The 17,944-nt window shown below is 37.9% G+C and overlaps 1 protein-coding gene across 2 annotated transcripts in view; it reads left to right on the plus strand.

Annotated features, from left to right (window-relative positions):
• Nucleotides 1-17,944, plus strand: part of GNAL (G protein subunit alpha L) — a 191,790-nt gene that overhangs the window by 124,855 nt on the left and 48,991 nt on the right. For both annotated transcript variants that reach the window (XM_068671658.1, XM_068671659.1), the window contains exon 5: nucleotides 11,248-11,345. In XM_068671658.1, the coding sequence (XP_068527759.1) occupies nucleotides 11,248-11,345 (98 nt within the window). The remainder of the gene's footprint in view (nucleotides 1-11,247; nucleotides 11,346-17,944) is intronic.

A 17,944-nucleotide genomic window follows, 5' to 3' on the forward strand; every position in this document is an offset into this window, starting at 1 on the left:
ACAGTTCTTTGGCAGTCACAAGACACTAATCATCTGTTTACAATATTGATCAGCTGCTTTCATGTTAAATTACATTGGAAGTGAGAAATAATCCTGCAGTGAATAGTAAACAAAGGACTGGTAAGCAAAGCAAGATGCTTGCTTAGGCTATATAAAATAGGATTTTCAGGTACCCCATAAACTTCTGCATCCTAATCAGCTCGACCCCCGTAACAGCTTCCAGCTCTGAAATTAAAACAGAATTTCCCATCCACAAATATTTCATTCTCTCTGGTTATCTATACTCTTACGGACACAGATACGGATTCATATTCCTATAGATACAAGTTTCTTTTAACTTCCTGCTGTTCTTCTGGGCTCCTAGGAGGTGGAGCAAGACATTATTTTTGAGTTGCGAGAATATTTATGGGCTAATAAAAAATACTTAGGTTTTGAAGCCTCAGGAATTTTATTTGTTATTATATATATATTCTTTCTATATTACATATAATGGGATATTATATAAAATAAATATATATAAAATATCTGAATTCCTTTTAAATTAATCTGAAAAGGTTGAGTTCTGGGGCTCATCAGCACTAGAATTCATGGTAGTTGGCAACTGGAATTTTTTGAACATTTATTTAAAATGTGGCCAAGAATTTTACAAGTTTGTATTATTTTTTCAGTGCTTTACTAAGAAATCTTTGTCTTAATGACTAATTAGATATGTTGCAGTAGTTCAGCTTCTATGAAAATTGTGAGTACTTACCTTCAAATAATGGGGTTCCTCCTAAGTCTATTGCTTTCAGATAGTCTAAATTGCTAGTTCCTACAGTTGTATCCATAGTCTTTTCCCCAAATAGCTCTTTAAAACAACAGAGGTCAGAAAGAAGAGACAAAAAGTTTTTCATTTGTATCTATTATTCAGGTATCTGTCTGTGGTTGTTAATTAAAAAAAAAATCCATTTGCTTAAATTCAATTTAGTTTAGTCAGGGATATCTAATAAGGCTTTGTAATTCCTTTTCCTGCTGTCACACATATTTCAGAATAAGTAACTAGCTGATGAAACTAGTCAGTCTTTTGCATATGGATGAAGGCAGGGAAAGAGAGATGAAAAATATAGATAAAACTTATGTGGAAGACTAGGAGGCTAAATAGATCTAGCAATGGTGGACTGAGTTTTCCATTACTTTCTGATGTAATTATGAGAGTTGCTTAAGTTGTGCTCGCTAGTCACATGATGCTGCCAGCATTTATTTCCGAATCAAATCTATAAAAGGAAATGAGAGTTCTCAGTCCTTGCAAACCACTTGTCTGGTAGGAAATCACTTACAAATAATAAAGTCCATAGTGGAGGATGAAATAGTTCCGTGATGTATGACCTTCAAAACTGGCTTAAGGAAAACAGTTGAAGCTGTGAGGAGTAGAAACTTCTCATACCGTCAGGATAATAATCTTCAGGCTTCTGTTTTTTCAGCTCGCTTGATGGTTGTCCTCACTATGAAGCTGTATTTACTGAGCCAGCAGGGGTTCCCTGTGGGCAGGACAGGCAAGCTGCCTGGGGACACTGCAGAGCTGACTCCCTCAGTTTTGTAATCCACTGTTCTGACTTAGTTGGGGTTTTCCCAACATCTGAGTAAAGAAAACCAAGACAGATTTGTAAGAAGTGCTGAGAGCACCCCAGGAATAACTTTCATTGGGGTTCTCACCTCAAAAGGTGTCAAACCACACATTTAGCTTCATATCTTCAAAGCAGTGGCCAGGAATTAACTACACAATTTTCTCTGCTCACTGAAATAACAATCCTCCAGAAGATCTCAATTTTTTGTACTGATTCTTGTGGAAGTGCATTGTGGCATGAAAATGACAGCTGTCTTACTATGCAGCTAATAGAAACTGTGATCAGATACAATGCTTCTCAAGATTAAAAACCATACAGGATTCAGATCTAAGCCTGACATGTTAGTCAGAGATGTAAGTTATTATTATTACCTTGTATTCCAAAAACAAAAATCTTCCTGGTGTGAAAAACCTGAAGTTTACCAATTTTTAGTAGATGTTTTATAGCAGTAGTGACATAGTCCCTTCATCAGGAATTGCAGAATTCTTTGTTCGAGGTCACTAAGTAAACATTTTATTGACTTACAAGATACCAAAGTATCATGTTCATTATAGTTTTTTACACAGAGGCCTCAAAGCTAAATGATTACAGAAGGAGAAGCGATAATAAAACCACTCTGGGTTGCTTTGCTGTCCTCTACTCTGAACAGACTCCACTAATCTTACATTATGAGGTGAAGATTCAAATTTTGACATACAGAACCTGTAGGCTTATGCAACACTGTTGTGGTTTTCAATAAACAGTAGGCAAACATCTTCCAGTACATATAACACCTGAATTATGTTTTTCAGTAATTTTTTGAGTTTGAAAGGTCAGTGCCCTACAAAGAAATGTATGTAATCAGCATTTCAGTCACAGTGATAAACTACCTGCTAACAAAGTTGTGAAGTCATAACATATTTCTGATTTTTCTGTTCAGTCTGTACTGAGAGATTTTCTGTGTTAAAGAAAATACCTTCAAGGAGAAGACCGTGTATGAGCTTTGCATCCTTGGCACAACACCTTTTTTGGGCATTACATACACTAACTAATTTGCTTAAATTGTATGTCCTGCTTTCCTTTGTAGAGGGCTTGATGACTTCCCTCAAAACAGCAGGTAGGCAAGGTGGTTCAAGGATTCATGATGTCAGACTTGAAAGTCAAAATACACAATTAAAATGGAAGCTAGAAGATTGATTCAGAGGTGGTTGTTTTAAATATGATAAAAGCTTTTTTTTTAAACAACAACAAAAAATATTTAATAAGTAGTGAAGGAAAAACATGGAACTGCACTTTGACTTCTAATGCATTTTTAACCTCAAAGCCTATCGTACCCACAGTGCTGGCCTCTAAATATTGATGTAGTGAAAACACAAGATCATTATTTTACTTTTGTTTTTGCTAGCATGATCTGAAGAATTCTCAGACCTCTTTTAGTGTTTGAGAGCATCTCTTTTGACACATTTAAGTTATGAGAAGTATATGTTTCTCAAATTTAGTAGACAAGTTCTGTGATCTATGAAAGTGAACTTGTTGATTTCTATAAAATATCATGGCAGATGGAACATGTTTCTAGAAGGCAGAAATAGAACTGCTCAGGCAATCAGGCTGATATCCTAACTGTGTACACACTTCTTGGAAATGGAGTGTAGAGTAAAAGCTTAAAAGTCAAGTCACAAAAATAGTTCAAGAAAGGGACTTAAAATGTTCTGTGTTCGTTGCACTCTTGGTTTTTGAACACTGTCAACTAGCTCTATAATCATAAATTTTCTCTAGATGCAGCAGTATATGGTAGATACATGAAAATGGTGCTTTTATATGTTTATAAATGCTGTTTGTTTCCCCAGATTCTTTCCTTACACTTCCAAGTTAGAAAAGATTCTCCTAGAAGTTAATAAAGTGATTTTGTTTTCTTGGAACTTAAGGTGAACCAACACAAGGTTTTTACTGTGTTCAGTTCTGATGAACGGCAGTTTAGTGCAGGCTGAGCATGCTTCAAGGCTGTCATCTCCGTCCTAAAATAGGCAAAACAACTCCAGTGAACAGGGAGAGAAGGTAGATCGGGATGTATTACTTTTTACCTCTCTTAGATGGATCCAAACTTAGGTTTTGGAGGAGGGTTAGAGGCCAAACTGCTGATTTGCCTATCAGAATGAGTCACCAGCTCGTGAAGGAATTGCATTGATTATTGCACACCCACAAATTACAACTGAAAATACCTTTCAGGGCTGGAGGTTATACTTTCCCTAAAGGTTTCTGTATAATTAACCTACTGTAAGTGCTGGTACTTTAGAAAGATCTGAACCTGACTGTTAAGCATGGTCTTTGCATGCCAGTTGACCACTCTCACATGGTTTCAAACGTTTCTCACACTATCTCTTGGATGCTAATGAAGGTTTTGATGCCACTGCTGTTGGAAATATTAAAGTAATGTCTTCAACTTCTGTTTTTAAATTGCAATTCTGTTTGCCTGTCTTTGTTATGGGCATTCAGAGTTTGAGCAGCTGCATTTTCTGTACCTGCAGCAAAACAGTTCTCTTGTTAAGCGGAGTGTTTCATAAAGGATTAAGAAGTGGAACTGGCTGAGCCATAGGGAACACTTTTGTCTCATAAACAAGAAGCTGATTATCAAGAGACTGTACTTGTTTGTGGAAGAGGTAACTGAGCAGGCTCCCTTCTCTCTTGGGCCTCTTACCTGCTACCTTACCCCATAATTTCTGCATTAGGTCCATTTAAATTTTTCTATTCCTACCTCTCTAATTACTGTTTGTAAATTTTGGAGGGTGGTGAGTATTTTTAATAGAAGATGAGTTGCTACACTTGGCACAAGCAAACTAATTATAATTGGAGGCACTGGGGCAAATTATCTTTAACCATCCATTGTGGGTTTCTCATAACATCAGCTAACAACTGCCTCAGTTAAACACTGGGTTATGACTCAAGTTGTGAAGTTGGACTCTAAAAATTACGATTGTTTGTGCAACTCCCCTATGTATAAGATTATACTAATAGTTTTTAGATTTTTATTGTTTTTGTTTGTTTGTTTGTTTTTCTGTACAGTCCTGTAGCATCCATAGCAGAGAAGCCTAGGCAATGGAAATAAATACTATTTTTAAAAAATTGTAGTACAGGGTTGTTTATTTGCCTTCAACTCATCTCTTTACTGTCTACCTCATTTCTTGCACAGAGTAGATGGTGTTCGCTGCCTAAAATACTTTTTCTGATTGTCATTATTCATGTGAAGGACTGTGTGTTACTCCTTCAAGTTTATTCACTCAACAAGTTTCCATTATTACATTTATTCTCTATGCTCTTTAAAATAGATTTATTCTTCTGTACATTCTAGGAAGTCTTAGCTGCTGGATTATATTATGTTGAGATGTCATGTATATGTTACAGAAAGATAATTGTATGTGATATAAACACTTTGAGAGATTAAGAAACTACTAAAATACTGTCCTATTCAGAGATTAAGAGATGTGTATATAGATAAGCATGAAGACAGACTGTAGCAATATCCAATGTGTATCAGTAGCCTCCAAAGGCAAAAGTCCTTTTGGTTCTTTGAGCATATTTTTAGCTCTCTAATGAGTATACTGGTCAGGATGTGTGTTTAGAAACACAGAGAATTTCTCTGTTGTTTTTCTTTTTCCCCTTCATTCTTAAGTTATGTCAGAGAAAGTTTAATTTCAAGCACAACCCAGTCAGAACAGCAGTGTTTTGAAAGTTTGACTCCAAATGCACAAGCCTTTAATTAATGGGAAAATGAACATCAAGGGAAAAGAAAAGAAAAAAAAAAAGTGGGTACAAGAATTTAAATTTAATTTGCCCTTGTCTTAACCTGAGTGGCTGAAAACTGCTTTCACCTGCATATTTTGCAGAAAGAGAACATAGTATAGTGGCTTACAGAGAGTCTTGGAGCTGCAAAAGATGCTTCTTCTTTTTCTAGGTTTCATTTGGCTGAAATAGAATATTTTTTTAATTGCTGTTCTGGTACTTTACATGGCTTATGCTGAAAAAAAAAAAAAAAAAAAAAAAAAAAAAAAAAAAAAACATAATACCAATGCACTAATCTGATTTATGGCATCTGTTGCCACTGGAGCGGCGGCAGACCACTGCTGCGACACCCAGAGCAGCCATGAAGCATTCTGGAGCTCAACTGAGCTTTCTCTCCCCAGGGCTGGGGTCCCCATCGTCTTCCCACAGGCACTGCATGGAAAAGGGCTTCCTCACAACTCCTGGGGAGGTGGAGAGAGTGCTAGGCTAGTCAGCTCTCCCACGCCATGTTGCCGCCCGTCCTCCCTGTTACAGCACAGCATCCTGCTGCCTGCTTAGTGCTGAAGGGACCAGGTCCATTCTGACTTCAGATACATAGGAAAGGATGGTTGGAAAGATCTGGTTTCAACTGCAGAGCCAAGTGCTCCACATGTAGGAAACCCAACTATAGCTTCCTTAAGCGACCTTAATTTGACTCCTTAGGGTGTCATCCCTATGGTATCAGCTTTTACATCCAAAGTAAGGAATGTGGTTGCCCATCAGTTGTCACTCCATTCCCCAAACCCTTCCTACAGCGGGTGGGTGAGGGGGGCAGTGCCAGGGGACCAGGACAGTGCAGGGACCGGGACGGGACAGCCTGCATGCCCGTGGCCCCATGCCTTGAGTGGCACCACCTGGGGTAGGCCCTGCTCAATAGGGCTGACAGCAGAAGTCACCTTGTGCTGCTCGTGTCTGGGGGAGGTTGGGGTGGGAACTGGTAATGAGTCATCTTGTTTAGGTTTTCTGTGGTTAAGCACCTGAAAAAGAGAAAAGTAGTAACTGAAATTAAGAACCGAAGTGGCAACTGCATTTCTCACCCGCAGTGGCTGAACTGTGAAAACCTATAGTGCTTGCTACCTCAGTTGCACTTGTTGTCATGCTGATCAGATGGGTTTAAACTGTAGTTTAGATGAGAAATAACATCTTAGGTCTTGCATCTTAGACCTGAAGCCTAGGAAAATAAGAGCATGGGTTTGGGTTCAAGGGAAATCGATCGTATTTCCTGTTTATCTCACCAGATGTTTCCAGGTTTACAAGATATTAACAGCAGAAATATGTGGAGTGGAAAATATAGTGGAGTCTTCCACATCCCAGTTTCTGGGAGACTGAAAGGTGACATCAGGATAGCTGTTAAATGTATGCTCCATCTGGAAGTAAGACAGGAAGGAATCTTAATAGAATAAAAAATTGTATTACTGACCTTGCCTGAACTTACGTGGTTTGTAAAGCAATTAGACGAAAAGCTCTGTTTCCAAAATACGTAAAGAAATGTTCTTGAAGATATGTCGTTGTTTAATCTTTACTAATACTTATTCCTGATTTAGGCGGCTGAAAAGTGAAACAATTTCATTTTTTATCTACTTGAAAATTTTTTGTAGGAGTTGTAAGGAGGAGGTTTCTAAGGTAACCTACCAATAAATAAGTTTATTTCCAAAATAAGGAAAATAAATCTCAAGAACATACTGTAACTTCTGGTCGGACAACATTGAAAAATAATGCTTTGCGACTTAGCTGTAGTGCATCTGCATTTGTTATCTGTATTGGTTTCTTAGAATGTTTTGTGTAGGAATATGTTCCCCCCATTTTTTTTTTCAGTCTAAAAGTGTCCTCAGAACTGGGTAAGCAGAAATGCTTCTTCAACACCTTTTTAAAATGTAGTAAAAATATGATACTGTTTCTGTCAGTGACATCAGCTCAGGGTGTTTCTTAAACTTACTTTATTTTGAAAAAAAAGGAATCAGAACCTGTTTACATCGCTTCTTGATTTTCAGTTGATGTGTGAATGTTTATGTATAGAAAAAATGATATGCAAGTGAAAAAGAAGCTCCGAAATGTGGGGGTGAGTGTTTTGGACTCCGGGAAAGGGTGGAAATTTTCCAGATAAATTTTTATTAGTGAATATTTGAGGTATTGTATATCACATCTTCTTCTGATCACATCAAAGTTTTGGTGCTCGTATGGCCTGATGATTGCTATAAATTTGTGGGTAACTGGTGTAAATTAAAGTGTGTAAGGTAAAAAAGTATCTGTAATTAATGAGTCCTGTTGTTCATGATACCGTAGGCATCATCATTTGCTTCTAATGCTCTAATTAGAATACTGTATCAAATATATATATATTTATATTAATAGGTGCAAATATTTATATGCCACTGTCTCTAAGGAAAAGTTTAGATGGAACAACTCTCTTTTGTTTTGCTTTGTTTTCGTAGACATGTCACGATGTAGGTGTTTTTCTGCTTTGAGGCATAGTACGTTATTCCTGGTTCTCTTCGGTATGCTAAATATTTTTGGTAGATCTTGGTGACTTTGATCTGATAGAGGTCAGCTGCATGTGTTTGCAAACCGAGTGCATCAGATGTCCCTGGTGATTTTCCATGTCGCCGTTTTATGTTCCAGCTGAGGTTTCTTAAAGGACCTGACCCTTGACTTCTAAGTTAGAACTTCTGAATAGCCACTTTGTAGAAACCAGCACCCTTAAGAATATCTTAGTTTGGACATCTCGTAATCTAAAATGCTAAGGTCACAATTTACTCATAAAATCTAATTTGTTTTGTACTAACCGAAGGTAATACTTTGTGTGTTGTTCCCCAGACATGTTAATCAAAAAGCTTTAGCCATACTTCTTTTATCAGCTGGAACAAATCTGGTTTCTCCATCATCTGAATGACCCAGGACAGGCGTTGCTAAATGTGGTTGCTGCTCTGAGTGGATGTTGTCCTGTGACAGAGAGCAGGTAGGGTCCAGGCAGAGCAGATAAATTTGTGGCATGCATGAGCATCGTCCAGCGTGCTTGTGTGTGCAGTGAGAGCCTTCAGCAGCTAAGGAGGAAAGAAAGTGCTGAAGAACTTAAGAGAAGAGAAAAGGGTTAAAAACGAGTGTGAAAAGTTGGATCATGGTACTTGGTGTCTTGAAATGAAGCAGGATTTTTCTGGAAAGCTTTAGTCACCTGGGAAAGAAGGATTGGGTAGCTGTGTGGGAGGCAATTTGCAGGCAAGTGTACTCCTCTGCAGTAGATCGGTACATTTTAATGAGGTAAGTATATTTGCTCTGTTTTATAGGATTTGCTTTGGACTAAAAGTCTGGAAGTCGTTTTAAATAGACTGCTTTGAGATATAATGGTCAGGTGGAAATATTCGAAGCATATAATATGGAAGCCATGTATTTACAACATATTTGTAGGGGCTTAGAAACTGTGTTATTTTCACCAGAAGATTGCCTCTTTTCCAGAAGAGTTTAAAGAGTAAATAAAGCTTGTGTAAAGGATGTAAAAACAGAAGTAAAGTCAGAAACTGCTGTAGCTATTGAATTTCACTTATTTATGTACTTATTTACGACTGCAGCCATCTCTCAAACCATACCACCCTGTAGGAAAGGAAGCTTTCATGCTAGCATCCCAGACCTCTTCCCATCCCCATCCTGTAGGGCTGAATGGAGCCATTTTTTAGATGCGGGAGCAGTTCCCCTCGGGTATGGGAACTCACACCACCGGTGGCACCGGTGCATGGCGAGGAGGGGAAGGCAGCACCATGCTTGGCCCCCCGGGGTCGGCAGCAAGGAAACCCCTCCAGGAGGGAGCACCGAGGTGGTACGCTGCCACACACACACCCATCCGAGCGGGAGGGACAACTCAGTCCTCTTGCCCTGGGACCCTCCTGCTTACCCAGAGCACTTTCTTTCCAGTGAAAAGGCAGTGCTTTTGTTTAGACGAAGCTGCCAGCAAACATGCGTTCAGTTAATGAGCTAAATATCAACCGAGCAGAAGCTTCAAATTAAAAATGTGTTCCGCATTTTCTGGTGTTTATCATTTTGACTTTGCTCCACTTGTTTTGCCAATTCTTTTCTTTTTCTTGCAGCAGCTTTCTCTTTTACATTTGTCCATTTTGTCCTATTTATTTAGTTTGATAACTTGTCCTTTCTTGAGCTTGTTTTTGCTTTCTTTCTGCTGCAGGAACAGAGAGTTTATAATAGCCACAGCCTAACTTCAAAAGGTGGATCTGCAGTGTTTTAAACAATCATTACATAAGTTGTTAAAATAACAAAGACAAAATAAACATGTCCTCATCACGATGAAGAAATAATTCCAAGGGCAGTACAAGCATCTGCCAATCTCCAGTGATTCCTCTTTTCTTCCAAGACTTTCTGGTGAAGATTTTTCATGCCTACTTTAGCATCTCCTTTTCTCTAAAGCTCAAAGGCTTCTGAAAGAATGGATTTTTCTCTCTTTGCATATAACTGGGGGAAACTGGAAAAAAAATATAAAGTATTTAATTAGTTGCTCATGTTCAAAGCTTAACTAAAATTTTTTAGTATGAGCTTCTTCTGCTCTGCTGAGAACTCCGGCAGCTCACAACCGGTTTGTGAGGAGCACAGCGTTACCTCTTGTGGTACACTACAGAGGTGGGGTTCAAGATAGGAAACCCATGCAGAGGAGAAGTAAAGTTACTGTGCTGTCGAGATATTTTGCTAGCAATGTTGTTTTTTGAGAGTTTTTAATCCTAACAAGGTGGGCATGAGGGACTAGGAAACAATTGCAGAAATTTCATGTATATACCAACAGGGTTATGAAGTGAGTAGTGGTGCTGCACCCGTTTTACACAGAGCTAACTTGAATTGTGGAAGAGTGAAGCATTTTGTTAAGTTTCACAAATTTGTGATTGACCAGAGGTCTCTGGTGATTTGGTAGATGTGTTAAGGTGTTAAGAAGTTGCAAACAACTTCTGTGTTTAAATTGACACCAAACTTTAACAACTCGGTTTGGAAATTCTTTCATTTATCTAACCATTCTTCATTCAATTTGAGAAAGATCTGGTTGGAAAAACTCGGTTATGGTTTGGCATTCCAGCAACAATTTAACAGCAAGCTGACTCCCAGCTTAAAAAAGAGCCGGAGTGCATATGGCCCTACGGCCAGAGCTGTCAGGCAGAGTCCGACCCATCGTTGTGCACCTGCGGGCTTCGTCCAGCTGAGCTACAGCCTCCCCATCACCCAGGAGGGCTGCGATTCCTCTTTCAAGTAATTCTGAAATAAGCTGGCCGGCACATAGTTCTGGGCTGGGTTGCTTGGGATAGCTAGGAAAAGTGTGTTGTGCCAGGCGGCTGCTCAGAGGAAGCGGTGTTGAGCAAAGGCTCTGAAATTCTTGCAATTAAATTATGTTGCATGAGAAAATACTGAACAGCGGAGAGTTGTGTTTTTCAGGAAAAGTTACACAATCTTTTTAAAGTTACAGACTGGTCTTTCTCTGAGAAGCTAGTGATTATAAGCTGAGCAGCTTTTTGCGCCACTTTCATGCCCTTTCCATGTCAGAAACATAAATTCAGTTAAAAAATAAGTGAGCATGCTTCTGGGTGATGTTTGTACTTACAGTACAAGTACTCTGAATTTTGAAGACAGTCTTGATTACATAGCATGTACTGGGAACTGCCAGCAACCATATGTACAGTATATTTTACTACATTTTTGCTAATGAATGTGTGTTGTGTTTTTTTTCCTTTTCTTCTTTAAAGATGTAATTTCTCATTCCACAAAATTTCCAAGCAGGAAGGTTGAGTGAAGGAGGAACAAATCTAGGTTGGGGATTCAAAAGATTGAGAAATGTTCTCTTATTTGTTGTATTTCCAATTTTCAGGAATTCTTTGAACATGCAAAAAAGCTCTGGGATGACGAAGGTGTGAAGGCATGCTTCGAGAGGTCAAACGAGTATCAACTGATTGACTGTGCACAGTAGTAAGTGTTTCTTCTATTGAATTAATAGCCAAGAATGTAATCTTTTCTAACAAGTTATGAAATATATTTATGTTTGCAAGATCTGGGTGTTTGGCAATGCAGCAATTAACATTTTGTTTCTCTGTGTATAGCAAAAGTAATTGATGGCTTTATCATAGCCTGTCATTATTACACACCTAAATATTCTGCTTTAGATACTTTAATACTTTAGGTACTTTTTATATACTTTAGATACTTAATAAAGGCCAATATGAAAGGAAAAATCAAATAAGTATCTGTATCCCCTTTGAAATACATTTACACAGAATAATTTTGATTGAAACTATTAAGTTTTAAAAAGTTAGAACCAATCTGAGGAAAATGCTCTGTTTTAAATTCTATGCCCCAGTGCTGAAATACCTCTGTTTTTTTCATATTTCACTAAAGCTTCTGAGATTTTTACCTAACAGGATGCATACCTCCTTTACTATTGTGTCTCTAGTGTATTCTCTGGGAAAAAAATGATAAGCACTATTTCATGCAAGGTAGTAATATGTTTGTTATTCTCTCTTTCATATCAATCAAGTCAAACAGTACATTTGTGCATAACAGTAGTAATCCTTGAACAGGTTTGTCTGATTGGGAGTGTTTGGAAAAGAGATATGTAGTAGCTTGTGAAGGTGCAAATCATAAATACGTAGTACATTGATGAAAACAGATTAATCAGGAAGTAGTACATTAACGTGCCAGGGCTACAAAACTCCGCTGTCCTTAGTAATAACCCAGCTCTGAATTAGACTTTGACCAAAAATACACATTTCATGTGAACTGCTATTGCGAAAATGTGTACTCTTACAGTTGCTATGTGATTTAGGGTTTTCAGAGAACACACTCCAGTGTGTTATGATTTGTCTAATTGGCAGTATGGTCAGCAACAATACCGCAAGTCTGTTGTAGCACTCAGTGTTTTGTTTTTCTGTCCTCTCTGCTCCCAGGGCCTAGGCTCAAGCAGAGAAAATGGGCTGTGTAGCTAAAGGAATTGTCATGCTTCTGCCACAATGGGGAATTTCGGTGCTGTGGGTTGTATTTTCTTTTCCCTTATTCCAGACTATTTTGGGGAAAGAGAAGGATCCAATAATGATTCATCAGCACATGGAAGCGAGGGAAAATTGCATATGTGTAGGAAATAACTCATTTGACCTCAATGGATTGAGCTTACCAAAGCTCAAGCATTTGCCTTGCAACAGTCCAGCCAAGCAATAGTTCTGTATAGTAAAAAAAAAAAAAAAAAAAAAAGTTGTCCTAAATTGTGGTTGGTGGGTGTCCCCTCCACCCTTGCCCACTGCTACCACCATGACCACCATGGTACAAATCTGAGCTATGCTTGCTGAAAAGTCCAGGCTGACTGTTCTATTAATACACTCAAATAAGACCTCAGACCAGTGAAATAGAATAATGACATGTATTTAAAGTAAATGAATATAAAGTTTACTGTAATGATCAGTAAAGACATGTATCTCCCAGTCCTGCTTTGGAAAAAGAGACTTTTAAAGGACCCAGCAAAGACACTGGATTATAGTATTAATGGCACTGTATTTTCCCTTAAAAAATGGTGCCTAACTACAGATTTCAACGAGAAGGCTGTTTCATGGTGCATCCAAAAACAAAACAAAAAATGGGAAAAATGTGGGTCTAGAATGAAGTCCACTCTTCTGAAACATAAAATTAAATCCCACTACTTGTTTTCCTAAAAGCTTGAAGGAAGATTATTGTTATTATTTTTTTTTTCTGTATATTTTTTCCATCTCTTCCAACAGGCTTTCTTTTTGTGTTGTCAAGGTCATTCACTATTGTACTTACTACAACACTTGCATAGCCCTCCACCTTCAAGACGGTTTATGAAATAGTGTTTAATGCTTAAATATCCTTTAAACATGTGTGCTTTATATTTTGTGATCTGCCTGAAAATGTAATAGTTAAGCAATTCACCCACATTTTCAAGTGTTCAGTCTTCGCATGGAGACTTGAAACTCAGGAATACCAGTGTCATTGATCTGATCAAACAACTTTTTCTTCAAAGGTGTTGACGTTAATATAATGAAGTGTAATCTTAGAGGAGATACTAAAAATGCACCCAGCTTTTATCTGCCCCTCCATCATTCCTTGAAAATCAAAATGGTACTAAGAGAGTCAATGAAAAGGAGATTTTCAAGCTGTTGTATCTTTGCTGCATGCTTGAGTTTATATACTGCACAGCAGTAGTTGCTTTACCAAGAACACCTCTGTGTTAGCATTAGATGGATCTTACTCAGAGTGATGAGGTGAGGTCAGACCTGTAGCTGAAGCATTTGAGACTGGGTTAGAAATACAATACTCATAAGCTCGGATGTTTTCTTATGTGAGAATACTTATGTGAGAAAACGTGTAGAGAATACTGACAGTGAAGGTGCTGTCCTTCTGGTTCAGTACAAGTGGATGACCTTTTTTTCAGAACCTGTCCATGGTCACCTTTTATGGGTGAAGAACAAAGGGGAAGAAGCACAATGTTGATACACATGCTTACTGGGTATTTTTAAATATCTACATTGTTTTCATTGCACAGGCTTTGGGAGAATGCATCTCAGGCTGTCAGCTAAATCCCAATCTCCTACCTGTTAGTTCAGGAAGAACATTATCAGTAGGTCACTACTAATTTCTCTGCTTAAAAGAAAAAAAATCCCAATTTGTATTAAAAATATCGTTGGATTACAAGTTGGATTGCTGACTTGAAATACTTAAAAGCGTTATTAGCATATTATGAAGTCAGCAACCCAGCTTCCTGACTTTTAAATGAGTTACCACTACAGTGTATTTTAAAAGAGTTTAATTTGGCTACAATACTTAGCCTCTCTGTTTTTAAAACTTAACTTAATTTTATTACTCTGGGAAAAATATTTTTCTGGAAAGAGAGGTAGTAGGAAGACACAAAGGCAAATTCTTTATTTATGTTGGGCCATGAAAGTTGCTTTTCTATTATCTTTAATGCCTTTTTAAATTACCAGGATACCGATCCTCCATGGAAGTGAGAATCAGGGCCTGCTTGTCGGGCCATTTTAATATTCTGATGTGACTGCTGCGTACATCTGCACTTCTTAGTGTCATGCTAGTACATAATGTGGTATTTGTAGCAAATGTGAGACTGTGACCAGACAGGAGGTCAGACATGGTGGCCTGACAAGTGTAGATATATTATAACCAACGATCTGAATTGTTCTTCATCACTAACCACAAATACATATTTACATATTTACGTAACTCTTGCAGGGGTTGAGAATATTGCACTGCTATCAAACTTTTTTTTTCCTTAATGACCGTCATATATTTCTTAGAGCATAGTATCATAAGACCGGCAGGTTATTGTATGTCCTGTCTTCTGCTTTAGTGTTTCTTTGAAGCTAAGTTTCAAATTTCATTTCAAAAATCATACTTAAGTTACTTTGGTTATCTTTAACCTACTTTAAACTGCTGTGATTATGTCTGTATTCACATACTTTATATTCAGCAAATTCTAGCTCTGTAAGGGACTCTCAGATTGTGCTTTAGTGTTGTTTTAGCACTGAACTGTCTAGCATATAAATTGAAGACCAAAATAATTCATTAAAAATTTCTTGTCATTCTGGAACAGTTTCCTAAAAGCAAAATAGTTTTCTGTAAGATGAATACAACTCCTTTTTTTTAAAATACTGTATTTTCTTCATACTTGTTACTTAATGTCAAATTTTATTGTATCCATGGAAGGGAACTGCCTAGCAAATCGCCTTGAATATGGAAGAGATCAACAAAAATAAAGGTCCAATTATGGTGACCTTTGTTTTAAAAAAAAAAAAAGGACAAAGAGTTGGTGAGCTGATTATGTGTCTTCATAAACATGTTTGCATCTTTTAAGAAAATTAATGTCTGTGGCAATGAAGAGGCATAAAACTATTTTACAATAACATACCACGAGGCAGAGTTACAGGTTGTTACTGCCTGTTTGGTAATATGCATGTAAGTGGGTTGACTTCATTCTAATGCTAGTTTTCTGCATTCAGAGTCCATTTTCTTCACTGCCAACCATACTATGCACTTGTTGGTGGCTTCTTTAGCAATCCCAGAAAAGCTGTTGCAGTTACATTTTGCTTGTAAACTAATACATGTGCCTAATGACAGCAGTGAAGTTGAAGAACTCTGCAGATCGTCAGTCAGCATTGGGGAACATCAGGAACAGTCTGGTGACATACATCTGTTGTCTTGACGAAGTAAGGGTTGAGTTATCTTAGTTTTGGTTGGTCACATGTCAGTTTGCTCAGTTGACCAGGTAAAATTGGTAAATTGGTTGCAGTGATGAGACATAAGGTGTGGGGATACTACAGCACCTAGGCAGTATCAGGGAAAGATAGTGGTTTGTAGAGCAGAAAAGACGAATTAGGGAGGGAAAAAAAAAAAGAAAAAGCAGAAAATCTAATTCTCTTTTTAGGTCACATACAGTTTGCTCAAGTCATCTTTTCAGGAAAAAAAAAAAAAATTGAAAAAACTACTTTAAGGTTTACTGGAAACTTCCAGAATTTTATTTTGTCTCAATGCATTCACACAAAATAGCTGTGTGTGTGTGTGTTTGTGCACGTGGGTGGGTGGCCCTAGCTGGAAAGGTTGTACTTCGCTCGCTGTGTTCCTCTGTTTAAGAACTAAACCAAGGGCTTAAGGGAGCACTGTCCTCAGCCAGTAGTTTATCCCCATTTGACTACCAATCTCCTTTCCCTGATAAAAAACGCCACTCCTGATATCCTCAAGTGTGAAGGCCTAAATTGGTCTCTGTACAAACATTTGTGCTAATAAAACTTGATTATGCAAGTTCTCAGAAAAGCAAACACAAGGGATGTGAACTTGGCCAAAGAAAATTGATTTTATATTTGAGCTAATATACATGCAAAGGACACATCTCAAGTTCCTTTTCTTTGCAGTTATTCTTTCTATGCGAAGGGTTTCAGCCAACCTATGAGGCATCTATCCTGTTATTAGGTGAAGTAATTAAAAAAGTTTTTTAAGTTGTTGTCCATCAACTCCTGACGTGTGAAAACTTTTTCTTTCGTTTTCAGTCTTAGCAACATGTCTTGAAAACACGTTATATTTCTAGGTTACTGTGTTCTCTCCTAGATATGGCTTAATCATTAGTATGGACATAATCACTCCTCAATTCCCTCTTGCAGTCTGAGGTCAAAGAGCCTACTTTGTCATTATTTGTGTCTTTTGTCTAGACTGTCACTTCAGTCTCGTGTTGATACATACACAGGCTGCATGCATGACTGTAAATAAATACATGTGTTAGTGTAATTCTCATACCTTCACTTAGTGTGGCTTTGGGATTTGCTGTTTAATACTACTTCTAGGGATTTTCCTAGAATTGGCAGCTTCATACTCCAAATTGGATTCTGCTAAAGCTCTCACACAGAGAGGTCACAAACAGGCTGTGTTGACTCAGTGGCAGCTAAGTCCTTCCTGTGGTGCCTTCCCAACACCAGTTTCCAATGAACCCAATCGACTCGTAACACTGCCGTTGTCCTCAATATTAACCTTTTCAAGACCAAGGTCTTTATTAGTTACTAATTCTGTCTCCTTTGAAAGTGCTGTACACAGTGATAACTACCAGTGTCTGTACAGCAGCAAGCAGCTTTTCTATTCTGACAATGTGGGAGGCATCAACTTTGGTAGTTAAATAGCAGAACTGTTTCTCTTTTTTCATTTTTCCTTATCATTAGAGTGTAGGAAGGAAATGCATCATCTCAGCATTTTTGTTTGTTTTATAATTTTCACTGTATACAAGATTAAATCTAGGGATTACGCCCTCTTTATGTTCCTGTGCCTCCCCATCATCATACACTGTTCAGTTCTGTCTAATTCAAGATCATTGAAACATGAGGAAAAATAGTGTCATGGGCACCCTTGAGATCTGAGTTGAAATTTCGCTAAAAAATTCTACAAACTACTTAATATTTTACATAAAACTGTCACTGGTAATTGGCTGTATCAGTTAGTGACTGATTGTTGCAGCCCATCAAAGATTTTTGACATATCTCATGTCATATGTCTTTGACAAAGTAGATACATGGAACTGAGTGCCTTCAACTAAATTTGTATACTTTCTGGCTTGTCCCAGGTTTCTTCATAGTACTGCATTGTAGGAGTTACACAGACAGTAGAGGTCATGTAAAGACATCTAAAAAAAAATTGAGACTTTCCAAAGCTGAGGAGGGAATTCCGGTAGGAAAAAATAATTTTAAGGAATTAAATATATGCTTAGAAGAAGCTTTGCAGCCTGTTGAAGTACTGAAATACATTATCACTGCAAATCCATTGGTGACCCACACTGTTACAGGTAAAATTACATGTGCCTTTTATAGAGTGTCAGGAGCAGTGGATTTTGCATTTCTATGCCTAGACCCGCTGTAGTCTTTGAACATACAAAAAGATGTCCAGCCACCTACTGAGCATCTCCCATTTGTGATGGCAACTGTTTACAAACCACCGGAATCAAAACTGTATGTGAAGAAGGAAAAGGGGGTTGTGATATCGTAGCTTGAAAACGATCCCATCTGTACATCCTC

Source organism: Anas acuta, chromosome 2 (assembly GCF_963932015.1).
Source record: "Anas acuta chromosome 2, bAnaAcu1.1, whole genome shotgun sequence".
In the NCBI taxonomy this organism is placed as follows: Eukaryota; Metazoa; Chordata; class Aves; order Anseriformes; family Anatidae; genus Anas; species Anas acuta.